This window comes from Sturnus vulgaris, chromosome 6 (genome assembly GCF_052056855.1).
Source record: "Sturnus vulgaris isolate bStuVul1 chromosome 6, bStuVul1.hap1, whole genome shotgun sequence".
Classification (NCBI taxonomy): Eukaryota; Metazoa; Chordata; class Aves; order Passeriformes; family Sturnidae; genus Sturnus; species Sturnus vulgaris.
In genome coordinates, this window is record NC_142248.1 from 11,323,789 (window position 1) to 11,351,756 (window position 27,968).

The 27,968-nt window shown below is 41.0% G+C and overlaps 1 protein-coding gene across 7 annotated transcripts in view; it reads left to right on the top strand.

The window, feature by feature from the left end:
- The window catches only part of MGA (MAX dimerization protein MGA), a 58,193-nt gene that overhangs the window by 5,649 nt on the left and 24,576 nt on the right, over positions 1-27,968 (top strand). For 5 of the 7 annotated variants that reach the window (XM_088166986.1, XM_014869251.2, XM_014869250.2 and 2 more), the window contains 13 exons: positions 4,942-6,083; positions 11,384-12,314; positions 12,644-12,731; positions 12,882-12,977; positions 16,460-16,588; positions 17,916-18,014; positions 19,258-19,901; positions 20,559-20,916; positions 21,821-22,044; positions 22,864-23,004; positions 23,424-23,499; positions 24,823-25,349; positions 26,785-27,082. In XM_088166986.1, coding sequence (XP_088023112.1) covers positions 5,020-6,083; positions 11,384-12,314; positions 12,644-12,731; positions 12,882-12,977; positions 16,460-16,588; positions 17,916-18,014; positions 19,258-19,901; positions 20,559-20,916; positions 21,821-22,044; positions 22,864-23,004; positions 23,424-23,499; positions 24,823-25,349; positions 26,785-27,082 — 4,675 coding nt within the window. In that variant the 5' untranslated portion in view covers positions 4,942-5,019. Of the gene's footprint in view, positions 1-1,654; positions 1,745-4,941; positions 6,084-11,383; positions 12,315-12,643; positions 12,732-12,881; positions 12,978-16,459; positions 16,589-17,915; positions 18,015-19,257; positions 19,902-20,558; positions 20,917-21,820; positions 22,045-22,863; positions 23,005-23,423; positions 23,500-24,822; positions 25,350-26,784; positions 27,083-27,968 lie in introns of those variants that run through there. The other 2 variants (XM_014869249.2, XM_088166988.1) reach the window with 2 other exon arrangements.

The window sequence follows — 27,968 nt, forward strand, 5'->3', positions numbered from 1 at the left end:
TTGAGGCTGTTGCAGCTCCACGCCCCCAAATATGACCAGTAATAAGACGGAAAATATATTGCTGATAGGTACAAGCCCACAGAGCACGTGCACACATGGCATTTACACATAAACATGTCTGGCATCACCGATCAGGCAGACACACAGATAGAGTAGCACAGCAGGCAGCCATATCCTGCTCCCTTCCCTGTGTGAGCAGGAGGTCACACACGTACAGGTATATGTGTGTGTATGTGTGAATATATACATATATGTATGGCAGATACCCCCCAGCAGCAGAGTTTAGGCACTGTTGGTTCCCCGAATCCCAGTCTCCCTGGTTGCTGGCATGTGGACACAGCAGCTCTGGAGGCCACAGTGCTGTTCCCAGTGCTGGCACGTGCTGTGTCTCTCAGGCTTGCCTGATGTCCAACACCCCTCTGCCCAAATGACCCAGCCCATTAGAGACAGAGATGTGCATACATGCACAGAGCAGCTGCCATTCCTCTGGCCTCCATACAGACCCATCTGTGCAAATGTTTTGATGCGCCTTTGTCAAGTTTCTTAAAAATGTATTTTCTTTAGTTCTGTGCTTCTGAGATGATTTCCTATAGCATGAACTTACGTTGCTCTTCTTCTGCCCATTTTCAAATAAGACAAAAAAACCGCAAAAGATTGAGAAGCAGACCTGATAAAGTTATAGTTTGTGGTAGGCAACAGTCAGTGCAAAATTTAGGTCTCTGAGTGAGCCTGGACCTCGGTGTCACCCTAGTAACTGATGTCTTTACCTTCTGTGGCACCATGTGTAAATAAGTCTGTCGCTTCATAAAGGATGCAGTGTTGTAAAATGAATAACCTCAATGGAAAAAGGGATGGGATGGGGGGGCTTCACGGAGGTGTTTTTGCCTGCAGCTGTGATGTATTTTGGTATGAATTCTGTTAACGTTCAGAATTCTGTTTTAGTGGGCTTATTGTCAGAAGTGCGAGGTTTGTAACATGTAATTAATGCCCTTGGGGTCTGTGAAGGCCCGTCAGGCTGGGCATGGGCCGTTCTGCGGGCGGGGGGGGCTCTGTCGAGGCCGGGCCAGGGCTGCGCTGAGTCCGGGCTCTCCGTTCGTCAGCGCGTCGGTAACACCGGCAGCGCCCGGCTCAGTGGGCGCCGTGTGACAGAGCCACGGGGCCCTTGAGCTGCGGGGGTCAGAGTCTGAGCCGTGCTTTGGCCGCTCAGCGACAGCTTGCTCAGACGATGGAAATATCGCTGACTTCGTTGCTTCCTCAGCTGAGGGTTCCCCGTGGAGGCGGCCGGCTCCTGCCGGCGGTGCTCCTTTCCCGGAGGAGGCGGCCGCTGCCCTGGGCACGGGGACGGCAGGGCGGCGCCGCCCCGCTCGGCCCGCCGGAGGGCGCCGTGCGCCGCGGGCCTCGCGCGCACTCCTGGCGCGGGCGCGGAGGGAGGCGGAGCCGCGCGACCGGAGCCCCGGGGCCTTCGACGGCCGCCGGCGCGCGAGCGATGCGCGCGCGCGCCCGTTCGAGAAGCTTCCCCGCGCGCGCGGCGCTGCGCGGGCCGGGCCGGGCCGAGCCCCGGGCCCTGCGCGCGGCGCGGGCACGTGACGGGCAGGCGGGAGGGAGGGGGATGCCGACCTGCTGTGCGCCTGCGCGCGCTGCGGCGCCATGACGTCAGCACGGTGCGCACGCACGTTGTCCCCAGCTGGCGGACACACGGTCCGCGTGAGAAAGGAAGCGGGAGGCCGCGCGCGCTTCGCGCACGGTAACGACCGGGGAGCGGGGCTGCGCCGGGGGCAGCGGCCGCGTCGCGCGCGATCCCCGCGCACCTCTCCGCGCGTCCTCCGCCCGCCGCCCAAACTGCGAAAATTGACACCAGGCGCGGGCACGAGGCGGCCGGGCCCGAGCCCGCCGGCCGCGCCCCGGCGGCCACGCGAGGCGCCGCTGTGCGCGAGCCGCCTCGGGAGCGCCGGCAGCGCGCGCCCCGCCGAGCAGGGCCGCGCCGGGTCCCGGCGAAGAGCGGCGCGGTTTCGCCACGTGCGCTCGTCCCGCTGCCCTTCGCCAACTGGCGGGCGGTGGTTCCGGCTCCCGCTGCTCCTGGGCGGCTGCCGCTCCCCCGTCCCGAGGCTTCTGGCTGGGGTCCGTCCGGCGCGGCCGGGGAGGGGAGCGGGGGGCGGGCGGGGGGTGAGGGCGTTCAAAGCGACAGGTGCTGCTCTCGGCCCGCAGCCGTGACGCCACCTGCCCGGGGCGGGGCCCTCGTCTCTAGCCGCCGTGCCCGGGGCGGCCCCTCCTGGTGTCCGCTCGGTCGGTCGGTGCTGAACGGCGGCGCGGCGCCCGCTGCCATTGGGCGCGCGCCGTGGGGCTCCCGGTGGCAGCGCGCGGCGGACGGGGCAGCCCCGGGGCTCGTGCGCTGCCGCCGCTCCCCTTCCCACGGTGCTTCCCGGTGCCCGCCCGCCCCGGAGCGCCGTGCGCGGAGCCGCATCCCAGTCGCCGTGACGGCAGTGGAGTTTGTTTAGTTGGTTGGTTTGTTTGTTTGAGAAGGACGCTTTCGCATCTGATTGTCGTCCTGCTTTTGGCGGCTCTCAGTGCGACTTGTGGTTGTTTTTGCCCTGCTTGGACGCTGCTTCTCAAATGAAGGGTCTGCGTGTAGAGAAGGGAAGTCTCTGACGCTGTTCAGAAGCTTCCACAAATACACGTGTTTCTCCTTAAATACCGGATTAGAGTCTGTGTGCTGTAATAAAACGGGCTCCTGTATGTCACCAAATGTAATAAAATATATGAAATTGCTTTTTGGTAACAGACTGTGCTAGTGCTGAAATAACGTGGATTTTGATTACTGTGATTGCACATAATCATATTTTAACCACACACGTCTTAGTCTGACTTGATACTGTGTGTGGTGCTTGTGGTATAGAAATAGCTAAAGCAGTGCAACAATGTTCTTAAACTTGGAGTTCACGAACTTACTCTGTTACTCTGCTAGGTCTTTATATGCAAAGAACTTTTGTTGAGTGCATGGTTGTTGAGCTTTTTTTGTAATATTTTTTTCTGGTATGTCTTAAGTAAGATAATTTAGTCAAATAAATTTAAAGGAATGAAGTAAATTTAAAGCTATAGCCGTTCTGCATATCTTAAACCAGATCTGAAACCACTTTGATAGTTTGTTTCCTTTATGAGCCAATGCAGTTCTGGTGCCTACTGCACAGCATTAATGTGAAGTCCCTTTCTGACTGTATGTTTACTATACATATAAATGTGTTACAGATGTATATTCAGAGTAAGTTGGTGGAAAATCACATAGAACTTAGACTATGGTTCTTTTTCCACCACTGTATATCTGAGATTTCTATTTCTACTCTCTTCCTATAGGTGAACATAAAAATACTTATTTCTTTGGGATACCTTTATGTGTTGCTTGGGCTTGAAGTGTAATGTACTGAAAAAGCAGAGCAATGTACTTGAATTAATTTAGCATCCTAGATTCTGGATGACAAAGTGGTCACCTGACTTCTTGAATATTAGGGAAAGTGTCTTGGCACATCAGCCAGTTCCCTCAGGATTCTAGTACGCATCTCAGCTCCTAGTAGTGGTCTCTTGCTTCCAACAACTAGATACTTGATATAAGAATAAATTATTTTTTGTCAGTCTTGTGTTCTACATACAATAAGGATCAAAATACAAACATCTGGATGTGGAAATAGGATTTTAAAATAAATTTTCGCATAGAAAAGTATACAGGCTATTTGAAAAATGAAGTAGTTTATGTTCTTTTGTTACAGTGTTGACATAATTCTTAACTTGGGAGGTAGACACACAAAAGTGGTATTGTGTATATGCAGATAAAAGTAACTTCTTTAGTTCCTTAAACAGTGATTATGCTAATCGTAACAGTACAAATATTTTCTTGTTCAATTTAAATTATTTCCATAATTCAGGAGATAAAGGAAGCTAAGGCTGCCCAATGCTTCACATTCATCCATTTAATCTTAGCTGCATGGTCTTTTGGGGGTTAGTTTGTGTCTTTTTCCAGAGCTTATCCATTTGAAGTATTTTGTCCCTTCTTTTTTTTTCCTCCCTTGGCAGACAAGTAGAAGTTCTTGGGATTGGTGGGGAATGTAAGCAAAGGAATTCCAAACACACAAACTTTGGTGATTTCAGTAAAGAAATTCAGAGAAAATGTTTTTAATGTTTTTTTTTTTTTTTCTTTCCTCCATTAAATTTTTGACAAGTTGTAGACCTCAGGGAGCTCTTTCTTTCTGGCAGGACTTTTGCCTTTGTTTCAGAAATGTACCATTTGCTCTCCTGAAAACTTCTGCGTGTTTTCCCTAATATTGTTAAGTGAATGATCTGCAGAGTAGAGGGAATGTCAGAATAAAGTGCTTAGAAGTACCAAGCAAAGCAAGGAGTTCTGTTGGGGCAAAGCCTGCATGAAAAAGCAATTTAAAGGTGTCATAGCCCCCATGTCTGTAAGGTCAAAATTGTATGCACACCTGTGATCTTGGTTTGTTACACCCTGATTGTGCTCTGTTTGCTCTTGCCAAGGCATCTTGGTTATCAAACTGCATATGCTAATTAAATCTTCAGTACTCTCTGTCTCAGTTTCCACAACTTCCCTAATGTTATTCTACTCAGGGAAGAATTTTGGTTGATAATGTGGTTTATATTCACCTATTCATAGCCTTCCAGAAAGAGAGGGACTGCCTAAAAACACCGATTAGAGAACAGCGGCTGAGAATAGGGGTAGCGATCAAGAGTATTTGTGGAAACATTTCTAAGAATGGAGGGAACTGGGATAAAAATTATACTAAGAGTTTTATACTTATAGCGAATAAGTTTTATAGTATTGCTTATCTTTTAAGTTTATAGTGTAGAGAGCTATTGCAAAAAGGACATCTCATGGGACTTAATTACATTCTCAGACTGTATTGGAATAATTTTAACTGTGTTTTCTTTTTCTTCCAGAATGGTGAACACACATAGAAGATTATCAGAACTCTGTAGAATTTGCATTTGGTTTGAGAGCTTGTGAGACTGCTCATCATGGAGAAACAGCAGATTGTCTTGGCTAGCCGGGATGGCGGGACTGCGTCTGGTGCTGCGCCTGCTTTCTTTGTCATCCTGAAACAACAGCAGGGAAATGGAAAAGCTGACCAAGGAATCCTAGTAGCAAACCGTGATGCTTGTGCTCTTGCTAGCAGTGTATCAACTCCAGTCAAACCCAGAGTCAAGACCTGCCTCCCAGCTGACTGTGTCTCAGGGGGCATCACTGTCACCCTAGATAACAACAGCATGTGGAATGAATTCTACCATCGCAACACAGAGATGATCCTGACGAAGCAGGGGAGGCGAATGTTTCCGTATTGCCGATACTGGATTACAGGGCTGAATTCCAGTCAGAAGTACATCCTAGTCATGGACATATCCCCTGTGGACAATCACCGATACAAATGGAATGGCCGTTGGTGGGAGCCCAGTGGGAAGGCAGAACCACATGTTCTAGGGAGAGTGTTTATTCATCCAGAATCCCCTTCCACTGGCCAGTTCTGGATGCACCAGCCAGTCTCCTTCTATAAACTTAAACTTACCAACAATACCCTGGACCAGGAGGGTCACATAATCCTGCATTCTATGCACCGATATCTGCCACGACTTCACTTGGTGCCTGCAAACAAAGCCACAGAAGTCATTCAGCTAAACGGCCCTGATGTGCATACATTTACCTTTCCACAGACAGAATTCTTTGCAGTTACAGCCTACCAGAACATCCAGATTACCCAGCTGAAAATAGATTACAATCCTTTTGCTAAAGGGTTCAGGGATGATGGGATGAATAGTCGACCTCAGCGTGATGTGAAACAGAACAGCAACTTAGAATTGGAAGGAGGTGATGTTTTTAGCACTCCTGGCATTTGTGGTCGCCCTGCTGAAGTTGATGCATTAGATGTACATCAGAGAAGTTTAGATGCTTCATTCAGTGGTCAAAACCCATCAGACACGGAGATGGATAAAGAGTCCTTTAATGCAGAAGGAGACTTCTTGGGTCTCCTGGACAGTGACCTGTCTTCAGGTGTTATGCCAAAGCTAAAACAAGAAGTCTCTGAAAGGTGGGTTAACACTGCATTTTCAGTACAACTGCTGGTTAAGTGGGATGTTTTGTAAATAAATAACAGGATGCTCAGTGTAGAGGTTTGCTGCTAAAGGTTGCATGACCTTCTGCCATGAAATGGCAGAACAGTTAATATTACTAAAAGCTTTTCTTTACTCAGTCATGTATCAGTCTTGACGTTCTAAGGTGTCTGGGGAATGGAAGAGTTCAGTATTATTTTCTGTGTTGCTTTAGCTCCCGTGTTTGAGAAGCATTGAGGGATTTCTCTTAACCCTCTTAGCATTTTAGAAGGCTAAATTAATTTTTTTCAGAGTTAGGCAGAGCACACTGCAGTCATCAAAACACTGCCTTTGCTTTTAGGGTTGCTCACCACATTGACATGCTGTCTATCTATAGCTCCAGTTTTCATTAGTGAAAGTGAATGGTGTGTGGGTATTTAGGTTGCATATGTGTAGGGATTGCTGCAAGGCAGTTGTAATTGGCAGCAGGCCACCCTTTTGTCAATAACTGCTTGGTGTGAATTCTTGTATTCCACAGAGAAGTGTGAGGTAGCCTGCCTCTTGGTAGTCAGTTGCCTCATATTTGCTGTGAGGTAAGGGAAGTACTTGAGCATAACTTAATTTTTCTAAAGCAAGCCTGGAAAAAAAAACCGTATTATTTTACTGGACTTTTACTTAGTTTTGAAAATCCAAGCAATAGAATGGAGCAGACTTAGTGAATAGTTAACGTGTATGTAGAGATACTTTGAATGAGAAGAAATAACCTAAAAAGCATAGAGGTTTCTTTTTTGCCATGTTGCTTCATATCAGTTTGTTAACACCAGGCTTAATCTGCCAAAGATACAATGACAAAAGCAACCTTTGTAGATCCGTGCACAAGAAAATTAATTTAACTGCAGGATATCAGGATGATGTTAATGGTTAGTGGTGAAATTAGAGGTCAGTTCTTATTGGAGAAAAGTTATATTTATGATGTAGTTATACAAAAGCTGTATTATTGTACAACTGCAGTGTGTTTTAGAGAGGACAGAGGTTTCCTCAGTTGTTTTTTTGCCTTGCAAGAAGGATTTCCTTGCATTTTGAGTAACTGAAAAACTTCAAATTACAAAGTTATTCATACTTTGACACTTTATTGAGTTTATTTGTAATAATTCTTAAGAATACTAGAATTGTTTTGAGGTCCAGAGTGCACAAACCTTTATTTTGCAGTATTTTTATGTCAGTCTGTTAGAAAGAAGGTCTTCTAGACTTACTTTATTCTCAAAAAATGCTGTTCTAACCCATCTTAAATACTGAAAATACACCGATTACAGAAAGGATGGGCTTTTTTTAGTTCCTGAGAACATGGAGAAGAGTTTAGATGACTTTGCATATTGGAAGTAAAACTCAGAAAATAATTATTAACAGCTTTATTTTGCTTTCATAGTGATATTTCATTTGCCTGGAGAGGATCATTGAAGAAAATATTTTTGAGAACTGTTTATTCCCAAGGAATAAAAAACATTTGAACGACTCGGGGACCTTCCTTAAAAATAGCTGATGCAAATTGGCAGATTTAATTTCTTTTGGTCCAGAACATGTTAGATTCCTTCCCTGGTTTTGCCTCCAAGGCAGCTGATCTCTGAAATGTGCTAAAAGCTGCAGAGGCAGGAAAAGACTGCAAAGGGTCTTTTAGTTGTCTGGGCTGGAAGCACCTGTCACTCGATGAATGAATGTTATCACTGTCCTAGAATTACTTTCAAGTGTTGGCCAGCTTTGTATTATGTTTTTGTGATCTGTGTGAAAAAGTCAGTTTCTTTACTTGGAAAGAGAAAATTGATCTTATCCAAGATATGGCAAAACCATCTTTGTAAGTGCTGGAGTTTTTCATAACATTAGTTCTCCTCCTTTCTTCTGATCTGTTCAGAAGATGCCATACCGTTGAGTTTTGAAGTATGTCAGCCTTTCAAGGACAGCACTGAGAGTGTGACATTTTTCTTTATTGAACCAAATATTAATACTTACATATTGATGAGACTGGGCAGATTTTGTTGGGGTTTTTTTTGTTTGTTTGTTGATGTTTTTTTGTTTTGTGTGCGTTTTTTTTGTTGTTTTTGTCTTGTTTTGTTTTGTTTTTTGTGGTGGGCAAGCTCTTAGTAGGTAGTACTTGATAGGCACCATCTTGCTTTTAGCAGGGTAGTGATTTCTGCTGAGCTTAGATTTGAGTGAGAAGCAAGTTGGGAACTGCTATCTCTCAGATAATCCTCTGCAAAAGAAGTGGAGTTCCTAGTGCTGTTGAGGGTGATACTCCCCACCAATACACAAGTCTTCTGACATTTTTGATAATAGAATCATGTAAAAAGTTGCATATACCTAAGAGTAATTTTAATCCTGAGTTATTAGAGGACTTCAGAAATAAAGGACTGTTTTCTTTATCCAAGGTACTATGTGTGTTTTTTCCATCTTCTTTGGTGTGTTAGTATGTTTAGTTTAATTAGATGTGTTGTAAAGAAAATAAGTGTTTGAGTTGTGGATACTTCAGTAGAAATGCTTATCCCTGGACATACTCAGCTGTTTAGGCCATGGAAGGTACCACAAACTACTGGTTCTTAATTCTTACAGGCTAGTGTACTCTTTCTCCTTTCCAAGGTCTTTTGAATTTCCTCCTTCAAAAATAAAAAGTCTGTGGCATTTTTTATACTCCATTAGTCCAGTTATTCTAATTTAGTTGTCTTGTGTTTAGTCTTGACAGTTTGAGATTTTTTTGTTTCTTGCCTTTCTTTTGGGGGAGAAGGGCAAGTGATTGTCCTTCAAACCTCTGCCATAGCCACAGGAAATCAGATTCCTCCTCCAACTCCTCCCCAGTGTATTTTAAAATGAGGTACCAAAATAAAACAAAACAAAAAAATCGGTGCTTTCAAAAAATGAGCAGCTTAATGGTTTTTAATCTGGAAAAAGCCAAAAAGGCAGTCTTCTGCTTTTGTTGTTACATTACAAGGGTGCCAAATACATTACTTGGGCTATAAGAAAGTTGGTTTAAATATGAGCACTGTTCCATATGAGGTAAAGAGCGAGCTAGTTAAGACAGTGTTTCACCATTTTTACCTGAGCTTGGACTGAGGATTTTGAGAGGACCAACTTCCTTGATTCATTTTCCCATAATTAGAGGAAGTTTCTGTGACTACCTATGTTGCATGTAACTTCAAAAACTATGGGCCAGATGAAATTGCTTCAGTGCTAAAAAGAAAATTTTTTATTCTTTGAGAAGTTGGTTATTGCATCGGAATTTAAAAACTGTTTTATGCAAATCCTTAATCTTCTCATGCATATACATGCATGGGTCATAACTCACTCTTGTCACCACCTGGCTTATGGTTTGCATTATGCAGAATAGAACAATATTTGTGTCTAGAAGTTTCAGTATTACAGCAGGGCATTTTAGTTTGGATACTGTCCAGATCCCAAATAGAAAGGTAATCCTTAACCTACGTGTATATACCTTGCAATGGATAAAGGGAAAGAAGTCTAGCAAAGTACAGGCTTTACTGGGCTTCCAACTGGAAATGGTAAAACTCAGATGAGAAATTTATTCCTGGCCTGCAAGTTTGTTATGGTTTTTCACCTCTTGATTTTCAAGAATTTTAAAGTAGCAGAGAAGATGAGTCTTAATAATATTCACTTTAATTGTGAATGAGCTGCACTGAATCAACCTCTTAGCTTAGTTGTGTGGCAGGATTTTCAGCTGCCAGTAATTTACAAGTAGTCTGTCTTTGCATTTCTTTCACAGTAAACTCACTAACCGAGAAAGGCTTTTTAGTCTTACATTTCACGTTATTAATTAAATGAAAGTTAGAAAATTTCTAACAGAAAACTCATTGTCCAGAGAAAACAGTAGACAAAATAGGACTGTTATTCCAGTCTCCTGCTGCCTGCTATTCCCTCAGGAGCCATGTTTTTGCTTTAAGCTTAATGCTGGTTGCTCAGTGTCCTTATGAGTTACAACAAGTTTTCTAGATAGCTTCTGTTGTTCTTCAGAATTTTGTTTGTAAATATATAAATTTGTATTTTGACTGTCAGCTCCCTGTTTTAATACTGCAGTGTTCCTTCATGAGGGGAATACTCCCAGCTCCATGCTATGATTCTTGTGTGTCCCAGCTCTTCTCCCTTAAGTATGTCCTTAGTCTACACAGGAAGGAAGCAGCTTCTTCCTCCACTTCTTTTTCCCTTTCTCAGTCCCAGCTGTGGGTTCAACTGGGCTTAGCACTTCTTTAAAGGGGTAGGGATGGATAATATTAATGATAGGATAGACACACACACATATATGCATCCAGTGTATGTAAAGCAATATTCACTCTATGTAATATATTAGTACTACAGTTATGTTGAATTTTACTTGAAATTGACATAATTAACAAATAATTTTACTTTTAATAGCACAAAGTTGGCAACAATAATCTAATAAGATTAAGTTATATGTGGTCTATCATATAATAAGTATAAAGGTTATATTGGAATACTGTGTGATATATTAAGTAAATAAGTTCTGACCTTTTTTTCTGAGTTTTATTCTGGATATGAGTTTCTGGCTTCATATCTTAGCAGTTTTCTCTTATGACAACAAGCCAGATTCTGATACACTGAAGAAAACTGGTGACTGTAGTTCTCTGATGTGTCTGACTCTCAAAGAAGCCCATTATGAGCTGCCTGTACTGTTAATCTTTGGTATCTAATGCATGGTGTTTTGAATTCTGGTTAGGTTAGGACTCAGACCTGGCAGAAAATGCAGCAGGATTCAGTAGGATATTAGTATTAATATTCTGTAAGTGTTCAAACAAGAGTTGAATTTAGGAATTGTCTATGTGTGGCCTCAGGGTGCATTAACTAAAATTTTGGTGCTTTAAGGGCTCACTTGGCTTCTTGCTTGCAAGCACAATGGCTTTAGTGTCTTAATGAGATACACAGCAAACTAAGGCCGCTTCTGAGCGTTTAAAATATGACAGGTTCGCATGGGTTCATGCTCGGTAAAAGAGGAAAAAGTGCAAATGTCACCCTGATATTAGTAGGGAAGGAAGTTGTGCTGCTGCCTTCAGATAAGAAGTTGGATTGTTGTTAATAATGGCAATTTCTTGGGGTTTCTTGAAAGCTTCTAAAAATGTAAGCTTGTAAATGACAGCTTATTTCGAAGACTTAAGTCTGGGAACATTTTAGAAACTTTTTACCATATAACCAGGAATTATGGGAAGTAGTGGAATTTTGGTAAAGGAGATTTAACAAAGATCTTACATTGTATTTTGGTTTTGTCCCCTCTCTCCTACCCCAGTACCATTGCTAGCAGTTATGAAAGCAATTCCCATGTGACATCTCCATTGGACCCAAATGGACACTTCAATGTAGTCGTTAAAGAGGAGCCAGTAGATGACTATGACTATGAGTCAAATATTTGCACACAAGGAGTAACTGTGAAACAGGAAGACACAGATGAAGAAACTGATGAATATTCTAACACTGATGATGATGATCCTGTTGTACAAAAACACCTAATGAGACGCCGAGAAACAGATGGAATTGATGGAGAATTTAAGCCAAGGAAGCGTATGCTAACCAATCCTTCAGGTGTTGCCAAAGCAAAAATGTTAAAACTCGATAGTGGTAAGATGCCTGTGGTCTATTTGGAACCATGTGCAGTCACAAAGAGCACGGTGAAGATATCTGAGCTGCCACAGACCATGCTTTCCTCTTGCAAGAAGGATAAATCCCCTTTGAGTACAATCCTGGATTCCTTGCCCGTGTGTTTTGAAAATCACAAAGACTCTTGCCCAGGCACGGTCACTGTGCCTGAGGAATTAGTTGTGAAGAAAGAATCTCCCGGGAGTAAAATGTCACAGAAATACTGTTCAATCGGAGAGGCCCAGTGGGCTCTATCCAAATCACCTAATTTTAATCTCAGGGGCTCAGTAAGTTGTGACTTTCCAGATAAAGAGATGTGTGGCAGAAAAAGGTCTGGCATACTGAAGAGCCCTATGTCCCTCAAAGGCTCTGGTAACAATCAAAGCACCCTATCATCAGTTACAAATAAAAGAGGAAGGCCCCGGAAACTGAAAATTTCCAAGGCTGGTCGACCACCTAAAGGTATAGGGAAAAATGTAGTAGCAAGCAAGAACAGTTCTCTAGGGCCTGGGAGTATCCTTCCAGACGTTAAACCGGACCTTGAAGATGTTGACGGTGTTCTCTTTGTGTCCTTTGCATCAAAGGTAAAACCTTGTTGTTGTGGAGTAAAATTTAAAATTCAAAAACCTTTTAAAACCTTTGTGCTTACAAGCTGAAGTTATGTTTTCTTTTAAATTGAGTTTGGAGTTTCGTCGCCTCTTTCCAAATCCATTCTTATTTTGACCCTGTGTTATCGTAACGTGGTCTTCTTGCAGCTTAGGAAAAAGTAGCAGGATTTGGAATTCTGTATAAAAGAGTGCATGCTTGTTTATCAAACAGTCTCATGTTTTGAATAATTTGGTGATATTTGATGTGGCCTACTTTGCACCTAAGTGTTTTAAGGTAACTTACTCAAGGCTCTTCATGTATATAGGAAGCTCTTGACATTAACACTGTTGATAGAGCTGGTGGAGAAGAGTCACAGAATCTCCAGACTCCCCTGTTGACTACAAGCGATCCAGGTACAGTTTTCTTTTTCTTTTTTCTTCTTCTTTGCGAGTGGCTCTTCCCTGCAATAAGGGAATTTGTAAAGACACACTGAAAAATTGATAATTAAGTCAGTTTTTTTGCATGGAATATATATTTTATATGTTCTCCTATTTTTTGAGTAGATTGTCAAGCAAGAATACAAGTACTGGAAAAGGAGTTGATGGAAGAGCTGAAGACCTTGAGGCATAAACAAGTAATACATCCTAGCCTTCAGGAAGGTAAGTGGTCTTGTACATACTGATGAGGCACCTGCTTGATCATTACACTTAGTCATACTCAGCTGATCATATCCTGCTGGTGCCAATACTGTTTATGCCTACTACAGCTGGGACCTGGCTTTTCATCTGCACACATTTTTTTTACAAACTAGAAAATGTGGAGGTGGCAAAAGGTGACTCCTGAATCTCCAATAGGAGAACAGGAGTCTGCATGTTATGTACCTCTTGCAGAAGCTGCTGAGCCTTCCAACAGTACCTGTTTTGTAATGACCTAAACCTGGTTGAAAGCAGATAGTTTTACTCCTTCATAAAAGTAGGCATTTCCTGGTGAGTAGAAGAGCTAGAGATGCAGCAACACTTAACCAAGGCTACATTTACTGTGATTTGAGTCCTTATTTCTTTCAGTCCCTGCTCATCCAGTTCACTAGCCATTTAAAAGGGCCAAGTTTGTGATCTTCTATGTATATACAATGTTATCCTGAGGTAGATGGAGGAAAGTCAAAGATCGTCAAGGATCCACAGAGTGGAACTTGATGTTCTCTCTCCTAATGAAGTTGAAAGACATCAGCAAGAGTAGTCCTGAGACCAATAACATTATGGTAGGCATCAGAGCAGGTGATAAAATTATTGATACACACGGAAAAGTTGTACTTCATACTCGTGGGGTTCTGGCCCTGAATGTTTCAAACACATAACTGTAATACTGTAGGGACTGAGTCTCCAAATACTGATCTTGGTTCTGATATGAGCTGTTCTAGGCCCTCACTGAGCTTCTGTAGTGAAGGACATTGGATTATCTTGAATGGTTTATGCATGGTGTATGGTGAGATCTAGCAATGTTAAGCCATTTTAGGATTTTATTGGGGACATCCTAGGTGTTACCTTTACCCAAAAAAAGGATCATAAAATTACAGTGTGTGATACATAGGCAACTGCAGCACTTGTGAGGGCTGTTTGATTCATGAGATGATCCTGCAGCTGAGAACATGTACAACCCACATGCTTTTTCTCCAGCTGAAGTGTGAGGTGCCTTCTGAAGGGTTTTGAGCAGTTCACAGATACTACAAAATGGACAAGAAATGTCAAGCATTAGGTTAAGAAAAAGCCAAAGAATTTTGGTTTTCTTGAGTGGTAATGACCATTATTTCCAGTGTTGGATGGTAATCTGCTGAGCCTGTTAAATAGTGAAATTGCAATTCAGCAATGATGGAGATGAACCACAGCTTCTAATTTATAGAGGGAAAAGAAGACACAGGAAAACTATTTGCAGCAAGAGCATTACTACAATAGATGTGGTCAGATTGGGCTATTAAGTGAATTACAGCATGAATACTATTGTTGTTAGACTTCAACAGCTGCATGTGAACAAGGAACCAGACTTTCTCTAGATTACCTTCATCTTCCAAATAATTACAGATCTCTTGCCTTGCAGACTTGAGGCCCTGGAAGGGACAGACATAGCAGTGTTGATGTTAATTCTGGTTTTGCTTCTCAACAGTGTAGTTGAGAAGTTTAGGATTCTTTTTGAGATTCACTGATGAAATGCTGGAGCTGTACCTGAGCCCTGCAATTGCTCTTGATCTCTGAAGTTAATAACAGGGTGATGGAGGCTGTCTAGATTTTAGAGGCACCAGAATTACAGGAAAATGCTTCAGAAAGAAGGGGATCCAATTTATGTGTGTTAAAAGGAAAGCTCCTGCTGGAGCACTGCAATGCTATGGGATGCTTATTTTATGAGCTAATTTGAATCCCTGACTGTATTCTTGAAAATTGAAGGCACTGTTGTCATGTTTCATATTTAAGATTAATCAACTGCAGCTGATGTAGACGAGAAAGTTCTTATAGTTCTTCATTGCTACTGTTTGCTTACAGCAACTGAAATTTAGCAATGCTCTGGAAATGAAAGAAATTTTAAAAAGTAACAGTTCACCTGTTGTATATGGGGATGTCTTTATTGACATAATACTTAACTGCTACCATTTGTTCTCCTCTGGCTGCCTGTGGTCATTCCATGCTGCACTTCTTGGGCTCATCGTCTTGGGTGTTTTTTACTTCATGATCCTAAACTGAAAAAATAGATTTTGTGCATGTGTGATGTTCTTATTTTTGTTTGAGTGTGAAACAAAGATAGGATTGTTTTTGCAGGTGACAGAAAGAAGTGTAAAGAAAAAGAAACTTTCTACTCTTTCCATTTATTTGAATAGAAAAAAAGGAATGGATGGCACCTTGACATTTGTCAGTTGACATGTTTTTATACAAAGTACCAGATTGACTTACTTCTCCTTTTCCCTATGTAGATATGAAAATCCTATCACTAGACTGTCTGTGATAACACTCTCTGTTTAAATAACCATGCCTGAGGTTTGTTCCTGTCAATTGTTTCCAGAGTGGTAGTTACCTGGTCACTGTGTTTCCACTTGTGAACATAAATGTGTACAGCCAGCAAAAGGTTTCTACTGCATGTGCAAATAAGAGACTTTGTTTCTTGAGCCTTGTCAGGTTGTACAGTCTCAGTTTCAGAATGCATACATTTAACGTATTCATTTCAAACTTTTGGGCAACAGGAGCAACATTTGTAAGTTCTATAGCTAAAAATCAAAACAGAAGCTCTCAGCTCCCAGCTGTGAGCTCAATTTGATTGATGGAGATTTCTTGAATTGTAACAATATTTTCTGAAAAGGTGCAATATCAATTTTTCTAGCTTTTACTTTTCCCGGCACTTCTGTATCTCCATTTGTTCTGCCATTGACAAAAATAGCTTTTGTAACCAAGTAAATCTTTCAATTTGAGTATTGGGGGTTGTTAATGAAGGAACATGTTGATGCCACCACAAATGCTTTAGTGCCTTTAACAAGACAGTTTGTTGTTAAAATCACTGTCTAAACTCATATTTATATCACAACAGTCAGACAAACACACATTCTTGAGAGCTAAAATGTGGTTTGTAGTCTCTTACGCTGGTTGAAGCTGATGTATGTGTGATACATGTTCTTGCACAAGTTCAGCTCGGTACAAAAGGAGATGTGTAAGTACTGCTGGCAGGCTTGATAGCTTAGGGATATGAAATGTCGGTCAGATGAGTTGGGTTCAGAGAGTAACTCTAGCCTTCAAAGATGTAAATGGTGCTGACTTACTCAGAAAAACAGTCAAAAGGTTTTATTATGAGATTTATTACAACACTGGCACAGCGGTTAATAAATTTCTGTGAAAACTTCAGTAGCAGTCAAAAAAACTATGAAAAGTAACTCAGTTTTTTTCTCAAATTCCCATTGTGCAAAATGCTCTTTAATTTATACCTCCTATAAATCCAGTGTAAGTAACTGTTATGGCACTAATGCTTTTTTTCAAGTTTCTGAAAATGGTGGGGGAATGCCAGAAAAGCCCATGGTAACTTAATGGTTTATCTTATAGTGAATATCTTGATTTTCTTTTTCCTAACATCTTGCTGCATTGAGACATTTACTGTTACTTGTTTCTTGTAGTGGGACTGAAGTTGAATTCTGTGGACCCAACAATGAGCATTGACTTGAAATATTTAGGTGTGCAACTTCCTCTTTCCTACTCAAATTACTCTCTGTGGAGCTATCCAGGTACCAACCCCAATTCTCCAGGTGGGTAGAATATGGATTTGTTGTATTCTCAAGTGTCACCTTTTTATTATCGATGAGGAGAGAATGGTTCTTTAGTTCAACTTGGTATCTAAAGAGATTAAAATGATACCAAAAGGACAAAAAAAAGAGAGACCCTTAGATCATTTTGTGGTTACTGGGCAAGGAGTCCTAATTGTGGTTGGATTATTCTGAGGGTTCCTGTTTTGTGATGGTTGTGATCCAGTAATAATATCTGTCTATTTTATATTGACCTCTCAAATTGTTCAGAAAAAGCTTAAGCAGTCTGGATTTATCTAATATTGCTCACATACCAAAAAAAAAGAAAGTTGTCTTTCGCAGAGCTGAATATCAGAATTTTCCAGAAGACCTTGAGTTGCCACACGGGGGCTACTCTATAACTTCACAATAATTATTTATTACAAAAATTGTGACTGATTGTTCTTTTTTAAACTTGCTTGGTATCCAAACAAGTGCGTTTCGCATTCTGTGACTATGATTCTCATAATGTTGGTAGGTACAGTTTTTAATAGTGAACTGGATGGACAAAATATAACTTATCTTACAAGCTTATCTGTCTTCTACTTAACTGTTTTTCCCACTGTAATATTCTGATTACTTATGTCTTTCTTAATCTACTGCTTTTAGGAGCTGGTAGAGACAGATGTTGAATTTCAGATTGTTTACACTGCAGGAGAGGAAGATTCAGTTCAGAAGACCTCAGTCAGCTTAGTGTCCAATGCAATTATTTCTAGCCTAGGAATATGTTAAATGGCCACACAGATCCCTGTTAGTATTTTTACATTCCAACTTAGCTCCCACAGCTGATGCATAACTTGACAGAGATGTAACTGTTTGCCTTCTGTGGTTGTTCACTGGCCACGCCCCTAATAGATACTCACCTGAATTTGCCAGAACAGTGAAAGAAGTTCCTGCAGGTGTTATAAAAGTCATTGGCCCAACTGAGGGGAGAGAAGCAAATTACTCTTCTTGCTGAGTGAGGCTGTAGTATGAGCTCAAAACTTGCCTCTTCCATTTTAGCTTACTAATTAGTTGTTTGACCCATTAGACTTTCAGAGCCAACTGCTTTTGCTCATTGCTAAGGAGACTAAAACAGAAAATAAAGGAAACACTTCTTGTGTGGGATAGCAGATGCTCAGCCATAGAGCAGAGCTCTACAGGAAGCTTGACCTTCTTGTTAAGTATTCTGTTAATGAAAAAAAAAAAAAAGGAAAAATTCAAGTTGCTTCAAAGAATAAGCAGAGTTTGCTAAGACACTGATACAGTTAAACTTGGTTCATAAACTGAGGCTAGCTTTCTTCTTTTCCAGATACTGGATTTCCTTTTGTTTCCAGGACAGGAAAGACAAATGATTTCACAAAAATCAAAGGCTGGCGAGGGAAACTTCATGGTGCTTCTAGAAATGAAGGTAATAAAAAGTAAAAAGAGATTAACATACATATTTCCAACAGAAAGAAGAGAGAAACTTTGAGTAGAATAAAAATACGTATTCTGTTCTACGCAGAAGGCTCGAGTGAAGATCAAAGCTGTAATAGTTTTGGTTTTGTTTTTGAGTTCACATGGAAGTATGGTAATTCCAGAATTCTGTTGCCTCAGGAACCCTAATGAACCTGAGTAATTTTAATTTATATTGGTGTATTTTTAACTCCAGTTAGAGCAGGTATTCCTCACATATATGATTACTTTGCCATACCTCAAAGGTATTGTTGAAAATCTGTCCCTATTTTACATTAGATGAAGTATTTATATTGTACCTTCTGCATTTCTATACAGTGTTGTGTTGGAATATTCCAGATACATTGTATCTGTATTAGGTAGGCGGGGTGTTTGGGACAAAGAAAGTAAGAATAGAAGCACAGAAGGCCTGTAGTTAGTGTTTCTGTGAATGAATGCTGTGGGGGGTCTGGCTGAGCTGGAATTAATTTTCTCCACAGCAGCTCTCACGGTGCTGTGCTGTGCACTGGCAGCTGGAAAGGTGTTGGTAACACACCAGTGTTTGGGCTGCTGCTGAGCAGTGCTCACAAGGCACCAAGGCTGCCTCTCAGCATTCCCCCCTGAGCAGCAGCCAGTGGATGGACATGATCTTGGGAGGTGACATAGAACAGCTGACCCAAACTGACCAAAGGGGTGTTCCATACTGCATGTCTGCTCAGCAACAGGAGCTTAAGAGGATGAAGAAGGAGGGAGGGCATTTGTCACTTACCGTGTTTGTCTTCTGGAGTAACTACTACTTGCTCTGAAGCCCTGCTTCCTGAGAAGTTCCTGTACATCACCTGCTGATGGGACATCGAGAATAAATCTTTTATTTCCTTTTGCTTCCACACACAGCCTTTCCTTTTACTTTATTTAACTTCCTTTATATTGACCCGTGAGGTTTTTTGCAGCTGACTTTGAACCCCCCATTCTGCTGAGAAGATGAGCGATGGAGTGCATAGGTGGCCAACCCACCACAAATACACGTGTAAGATCTCCACAAAAACGGTTGTGCAGGCTGCTGGTTGTATTTCAGAATGGATTATATATGGTGTGCCTGTATTATATACAGTTCTTGTAGAAGAGTGGATTTTCTAGAGATGTATTTACCTATCCTACCATGTGTGATTATTGTGAGATTTAACTCCAGGAGTTAAAAGTACTTTTCATTTATTTAGGTGGCAGTTCGGAAGGTTCATTGAAGAATCGCTCAGCATTCTGTAGTGACAAGCTGGATGAGTACCTGGAAAATGAGGGGAAATTGATGGAAACCAGTATGGGATTCTCTTCTAACACTCCCACTTCTCCTGTGGTGTATCAGCTTCCCACTAAGAGCACTAGCTATGTTCGAACACTCGACAGCGTTTTAAAGAAGCAGTCCACTGTAATTCCATCAACATCTTACACACTGAAGCCTGTTCCTTCATCATCTACCTCTAGGAAAACAAAGACTCAGAGCAGACAGACATCTACAAACAGTAGAGTAAAGTCATCTTACAGACCTATTTTGCCTTCACCTTTTCCTGCACAGCAAAAACAGACCTCATCAGTGTCAGGGGAAAAGGCTGCCAAGTCTGCTAGCAGTTTGAGTAACCAAGCAGATGGTTTTGTGCTGCCAACTGTGGATGAAAACACGTTTCCAAAACAGATCAGTTTGCGTCAAGCACCACAGCATCACCAAGCACCTCGTCCACCAGGTTTGTCTAAATCTCAAGTGAAGTTAATGGACTTGGAAGACTGTGCTCTCTGGGATGGGAAACCACGGACCTATATTACAGAAGAGCGAGCAGACATCTCTTTGGCAACCCTGCTTACAGCTCAGGTACATCTGTAATAGTTTCTTCCTTTTCTGTAGTGTTGCTTTTTTTAATCTGCCCGCTTATGGATGTTGCATAGAGATGCAGAAAATAGAACTGAAGCTGCTAAGGGTCATGATAAAGCATGAGATTCCTTTGTGAGGTAGTTTTTGCAGTGAAACTTGAGGAGTGCTGACTTAGCAGTATGAGAAAAAAACCAATTGTGATAATACCGTATTGATACAAATTATTAATAATCTAAATTGTTTAAAATTCTCACCATTAATATTTGGGTTAATACAATTGTTATTCAGTAACTGCATTTCTTGCTATTTTCATTTTTGTATTTTTAATTGAGCTAACTGCAAGAAAATCCTGGTCATGTTACCTGCTTGTCACATGATAACTTTTGCTTTTTTCGCATCCTGCTTGTTACCAGGATGGTTTTGCTTTCTCCAGTTGCCTCTCAAAGGACTTCAAATCCAAAATCTGTTTCACTGAGGTTTTTTGGGTTTTCGTGGTATAGAGGACAAGTTTTTATATGTAAACAATGTATCTCGAGGGTTTTTTTAAATTACCTTTGAATAGCAATTTTGCATATGCTTGATTTAATTTTACTATAATATTTACTATAATTCCTCTTGCTAACTCTGAAGTTTATTCTTCTTTCAAACTTTTTTTAGGCATCTCTTAAAAGCAAACCTATCCACAAGATAATAAGACGACGAGCACCTCCTTGCAACAATGATTTCTGCCGACTGGGTTGCATATGTGCCAGTCTGGCACAGGAGAAACGTCAGCCTACCCACTGCCGCAGGCCAGACTGCATGTTTGGGTGTACCTGCCTCAAGAGAAGGGTCTTGCTGGTGAAGGGAGGATCAAAACATAAGAAAATGATGAAAAAGGCTGTGCGTGGAAATCTTGTGCTGTTCGGAACACAAGGACAGCAGCAGGAGGATGAAGATGTGGAAGAAGAGGGTGATGGGGAGGAAGAGGAAATGAAGCAGAAGGATAGGAAGAAGAGAAAAAGGGTGGAATACAGTGAGTATTGGTGATTACTTGGAGCAAACAGCCAAACTGGGTGGGCATTTTTTATTAGGATGTAGTGATGCCATTTCCAAATCCTGCTTACTTACAGGAAAAACTTTTTTTTAAATTCTTACTTTATGTGATCAGTATTTTGGGCACTATGTAGTTATTTATTGAACCAGATAGTTGGAGTTTCTTCTTGGTAGTTTAAACTCTCGTTCAACTCTCCAAATGTCTTTAAAGACAATGGATATGGGATAATTACTGCTGTCATTGTTGGTTATGTTCACTGTTAGAGTGCTGTTATCTTTCCCTGTAAACAAGTCAGTGTCTAGAACTGCATTTTCCATTGCTGTATATAGCTGTAGAGTTCGTGGACTTCCTTGAAAGTATAGTTCTTTATGGTAATTTCAGATCTGGCCTAAGGTATGCTCAGAAAAAAAAATTGGTAGAAACTGCCCATGAATTTACATTTTCATTTTATTCCTAACAATACTTTTGGCAAGAGCTAAAACAAAGTATTCCGTGGTATTCTGCTGGAGTAAATTAATTCTTCCATATAGCTGCAGTGTACAGGTCTGGGATTTTTTTTGGTGTTTTGCAATTTTTCAGTGTGCAGCATCAGTGGAGGTCACTAATTTTCAGTGGTTTTGCAGATCTTCTATCTCGGTAACAGTGAGAAATGAGGATTAGTGTAGAAACATTTTTATTTTCATTTCTTCTTCCTTGTAGACAAATCCCAGTCACTTTTGACTAGAATTTGAGGCAAGAAAAACAACCAGTAGTATTTTCTGGCAATTTGGACTAGTGATTGCTGCATGGCTAGACCTCAAACTCAAACAAAAAAATCTGTTACTGCTGTGTTAGATGGCGTTCTATTTGTAAGTATTTTTTTGTTTCTTTCTGTTTTTTTCAGCTATCTGTGACTCAGAGCCAGAACAACCTGTTAGAAATTGTCCATTGTGGGTGAAAGTGGAAGGTGAAGTAGATCCAGAACCAATTTATGTCCCAACACCATCTGTTATTGAACCAGTTAGATCTATGGTACTGCCCAGCCCAGAGGTCTTGCTTCCTAGTAAGAACAGATCTTCCAGTGGAACAAAACCAGGCAGAGTGTACACTCCTAGACCAAATCCAGTGGTAAGAGAAAAAAAGAGATGCATGTTTTACCTTATACTGAAAATAAAACAAATGCTGCCAAAAACTTCTGTGCTAGGCAATTTTAGAGAAGTTTGAGGTGAAAGCCTAGGACAGACTGCCTATAGGTGTGTTGATAAGCTAGGATGGATTGATTGTACACAATCTTTACAATGTCCACCTTCTGTTGGGAATTTACTGTAGCAATGTGGAGATAGTGGAAGGTGATTATGATTCACTGATAGCCTTTATTACTGTATTTTTAAATGAGGCTATTTTTGTCAAAATGATTTTTAGTCCTGTAATGTTTGTAAAAGTTACTAGCTACGTAATGCTACATACTTACATATCTAAGTATGAATTTCTTTCAAAAAATGTTGAGGTACAGACAGTGTTCAGTGTAGTTCTGGAGGGCGTTTTTATTGTTCTTTCTTGAGGTTTCACTGCCAGTGTTCTAAGAATTGACTTTGTGTCTCCCCTCACCTTAGTATCAGACAAAAGCAACTACAGCAGTAGAGGAAAAACAGCTGTAGAGTGGAGTGTAGTTATGTGTAGCAGATCGTGTTAAACAATGCATAACACTTAAGATTTGTTTTTTCACTTAGAAGAATATCTGAATGGGTTTGAATTTCAGGGGGCTGGTGGTGGCTATGTGATGGTACTGAGAAGGCAGATCTAGCTTTAAGTGCTAGACTTTTCTTTTGACCCTTATTGTTGAAGCATTTATGTTGAAGTGTTTTTAGAAAACAAAGCTATTTCATGAATCTGATGAACATCCAGAACAGAGAAAAGAGGGTTTTGTCTCTTTTTTTTTCCTTACAGATTCGAGAGGAGGACAAGGATCCTGTCTACATGTACTTTGAAAGTTTAATGACTTGTGCAAGGGTGCGAGCCTATGAACACAGGAGAGAGGAGAAAAAGCAGCCAAAAGACAAATGTGATTCACAGAGTTGTAGTATAAAGGTAAGAAGTCACACTGTAACTAGTGTGTTATAGAACAGGCAGAAATATTAAAAATATTAAAAATGTTGAAGCAATTTTTTCCCCAGGAGCTCATGTATGACATGAGGGCTCGACTTGCATTTAGTGGTGATAGGGCTATGGAAGGTGGAGCCTAAATCACTTTGCAGTGCTGGTAAACTTGCCCTGTTACTATGATATACATTGTCTTGTGTGGGGAAATTCCTGGCTGCCACAAGTGCATTATTATGTAAGGCTTAAATGTTCATTGTTAACAGAGCGCTTCTAAGATGAAGCCTGTAACACTGTCAAACACAACATATTTCTATGGTTTGGGGTAAATTAGTTCATTTTGTGCTGTAGTTTTTAGTGTGGAAGTGAGATGTATAGGGTGAATATTTTCTTGCATTTCTTTCCTCCAGCAGGAGCATGAACCAGAGCTTCCATCTCCTGAGAAGGCGAGCTGTGAGGTAGACAAAGACACTAATAAATCAAGAGGTAAGGGCTGAGTCTGGAGTATAATTTCACTTCTTGGTAGTTACATGTATTTGTAACTTAAAAAAAAGTAGCTCCTGATGAAACAGAAGTGTGTTTGCTGGGGGAGTTACAGTTGTTAATAAAAATGTTACTACATGCATACAGTTTCCTGTCTCCTTAGCAGCTGGGGTGGGGGGGAGTGGCACATGGGTACACCAGACTAAATAGTGTAAAATGATGCCAGTAGCTTGTTTGGCAATAAAATACAAAACTGAACAGCAGACTTGTCTTCAAGACAGATGGTTAGATACTTGGAAATGAATGGAGATGAATGGTTTTGCTTTATCTGGGAATTTTTTTCTCTCACTTTTTTTGTTTACTATCACTTTGTAGTTACTGAAGAATTAAATATCCAAGCAGTACTGGGAGGATGGAATTCTCATGTTATTCACATAGAACTGAATGGGACAAGGAATTTTATTTGGAATTGTTTGATGTTGAATTTGTTTAGTTCAAGTTGAAAGATTGAAGTTCTGCTATGTTAGAGGTACTGGGTTTGAGTTTCTAGCTGGTGAAGAAATAGGCTAGGCATCCAGCTTCTCTTTCAGTCTGAAGCAGCCCAAATCATGTTACAAGCCTTAAACGAGACATATACTAGAGTCATTGTGTCATCCACTAATGAGCCATATCTGCCTTTTTGAGCTGATATTTTTACTGTTTAATATATACAACAGTGCGTGCTACATTTAAGGATGGGAATGGAAAAATAATACAGTTAGTTGAAAATGTTTGTGCATTGGTAGGTGAAATTAAAATGGCCAGGACACAGGGCTTAACATCCTTAGTTTTCCAAAAAGGGACGGTTTATCTCTAATAACAACAAAAGGTCATGCTTCTGTTTGCACATCTCCTGCAAAAGACAGTTCTCTAGTGGTGTGTCCCCTCATGCTATTGTAGGATGCGGGTGCTTTTCTGACTCAAAGAGAAAAGTGCCATCTCTTGAATAACCAGTGATGGTTTCTATCATGTTTGATGAGTTTGGAGAACTTTCACCCATGTATTGAAACAACCCAGCTTTGTTTAGCTTGTGATGCAATGGGATACAACCTGACGTGGTATGGCTGCAGGGATTCAACCGTGAGGAATAATTACATTAGTTTTGCAGTGAGGTTTTACTTGCTTGTGAAGCTCTGACAGGGGAAGTGATGCTTTGAACAGTTCTTTTACTTGCTGTTGGCCTGCAGCTGAGCTAAGGGTGGAGGTGTGGGCAGAATGAAATTGTTTGACTATCCAGGTGCTTAAAATGCCATAGTATTGCAGAAACCTATTTCAATTCTTTCTCAGAGAAAAGCTGGTGTCCTTCCCCTAGTGAGGGGGCCTCTTTCTCCACCTCCTATGTTCATCACACCACTCAAGGTGAACCATCCAAACTTATCGAGATTATCTCTGACTGCAACTTGGAGGAAGATCACAATAAGATCTTGACCATCTTATCACAGCATATCAACAGTAACGCGCCACAGTGCCTTGAAGTGGGTAGCTTCATTATTGAATTGGCTTCGGAATACAAGGCCCAGGATGAGAGCCATCCTTCTGTCTGCTCCTCCAGAGTGAAAATATCAGTGCCGTCCTACCAGGACAAGGACGAGAAGCCTGAGATCCCTGTCTTGGAGACTCCTGATAGTGCAGTGGCGTCATGCAATAACAATAACTCAGAAAATGTAAAGGTCATGCGGGCAGACCCAGTGGACAAACTGCGGGAGAAGCTGCATGGGGGCAAAGGCTTGCCTTTTTATGCAGGGGTTTCTCCTGCAGGAAAGCTGGTTGTCTACAAATGCAAAGCTAATACGAGCCCCTCGGGCTTGATTCAGGTGGGTCCCTCTGCCTTTACTGTGGAGATTAGATGCAGTTTCATCCAGTACTGTCCCAGAACTCCTTGAAGGGGAGAGCACTCTTTAGTATGTCTTTTGCCTGTCCAGACAAAAGTTCTTGGTGTCTGGTGGCATTCCTCTCCATGAGCTTGTCCCTTTCAAGATTTACTCAAAACCAGGAAATCTGATTGGAATCTTGAAATCTGATGGTTTAACTTGTCTTTTTAGCAATTTGGGTCTTGTTGACCCAAGTGCAGAATCTCTTTCAAGATTTTTTTTAATTCTTTGTAAAACCCCCTGAAGTTGCACTTGACACATAATGCTTCTAAATGAATGGCTGTATGAGTCCACAGAAATAATGTTCTGGGAAGTGTACACTGAGACAAAACTTTAAATGTAAACATTAAATTGCTTTTTGCTACAGTTTACTGTTAATCTTCACGAACATCCTGAGTCCTCCTTGTAGAATATATGTTTTTCATAAAGAGACTTCATAATCCAACATTCAAAGGGTCTTTTCCCTGTGGTTTTATGTTGCTGACATAGTGTTAAGAATTAGTAGTAGGAACTATAGGGTTTGGATGAAGATCTTTTTCCATCATAGCTATTTGTGGTTATAGCAAAACCACTTTGAGGAAAATATGTTTTCATGACACTTTGCAGATATGGCACCCTCAGAAGGAGAAGCTAGTGGAGAGAAAAAGATTAAGAGGTTTCTTACCTTCAGTAAAAGCTGATCAGTAAAAACTGCTGTTCGTTTAGTAGTCTTAAATACATTTGGCTTTTAGAGGCAAATTAAACATTACCAAAGCAAAATGCAACACTACCAAAACTTCCCATTGTCCACTACATAAAGCCTAACATTCAGCAAGACGTTCTGATTTTTTCCTGTGCAGTCCATTACCTCTACAACTTGGAATTTGAAGTTAGGGAACTCATCATACCTTAATTACAGTATCAAACAAAAGTGTGGATAAGGAAAAAGTTAATGCAGCTTTTACAAGCTCTTTAGAGTTTTGTCTCAATGTATATGTCATCAGTGTTCTTTCTTTTGTGATGCAAGGTCTTAATTAGGCTTGAGAATTCTATCCAAAATTATCCTTCAATTAGGGAACTTATTTTTATTCACTACAGCATAAGCATGGGACAGGAAAAACAGGTGCTAGCTTCACTCTTATCTAATTTCAGTAATTTCACTGTTCCTTGGACTCTCTGGTTTTATGTGAGAGTCTGATCAGCGTTTAAAATCTGTATTACAAAGATAAAACAAAAGTTGTTTGAAGTTCTCCTGGGCAATAAGGAATTAGGAATTCCCATTCGGAATTGCAGTGGTTTTTTGAAAAGGATATTTAGAAGTCCCACAGAGTGAAACACTTCTCCAGAAGTGATGAATTAGCGTTCTTTTCACAAAGTTTCCCTTTTCCCCTTTTTTCAGGTTAATGATAAAAGGTATCCTCAGGCCAAACTGCTTTTGGGACAGATGGGGGCATTACATCCTGCCAATCGGCTAGCAGCTTATATCACAGGCAGGCTGCAGCCCACAGTACTTGATATCGCAGCCCTCAGTACTGTGATCTCCAAGGTAGCACCCAGTGCTAAAACTCCTGCTTCTGGGACACCATCAGTCCAGGGGCCCACAACATCAGCTCCTAAAACTACATCTTCCACCAGCACTACTTCAACCCCCACTGTGACGACTCTGAAAACCCCTGTCCCAGCACAGAGACAGATAGGTAGGTTGGAACTTATTACTGTGTTTTAAATTGCGTGAAGCTGAAGTACAGAGTGAGTGTACAGCATTAATGTTGATTTCTGTGCAGCAGTGCATGCTGCCTTTGGCTGCATTGCCTACCTAGGATGCCTCTGCAATAAATAACCTCTTCAAAGCAGAAAGTTTTATTTTGACTTCAGAGTAAGATTACAGATGTTGACTGTTAGTTGTTTTATTAATGCTATTAGAGCATATTTTCAAGAGACGAGAGTAGATGGAGACTCTCCAAATATTAATTGGGATTTTTGGAGTTTCGTTACTATCATTTTTAATTGCTATTCATCAAACACAGATTAACTTAAAATTAGTAAAGTATCATTAATACGTGGTCCTTCACTGTTAGATTTTCTGCTGATATTGCACTCATAATTCTTGTGATGGCCAAAGATGTGTGAAGCAGCAGTGAAAGACAAGATCATCCAAATCTGCATTAGTGAAACAACAGGTGTGCAGCCAATAACCACGCCAGCCTCTAATCTCATTGGATTTCACAAGCTAAACAGGGTTGGATTTAGACAGCACTTTGAGTTTAAAATTTAAAAAAAGATTGTAAGATTCATGAGTTACTGGTATATCTGAGTTGGTACTGAAATGGTTACCACAGTGTGGCAAGAGAGGAAGTTGCCCTTAGCTATTGCATTTTGCGTGAGTTTAGGAAGAGCAATCTAGTACCCATCCACATAATCCCACACATTTAAAGATCTGAAGAAGCTTTGCAAGGAAAAAGGATGTTACCTGTGTCCTGGAAAACCTTTAGTTCTGATCGATTATTTTGTTTCTTTCTGCCTAAATTTTCATTGCCATGTAAATGGGTTTGTTGTTTTACTTGTCCTGTAATAAGATCTGTT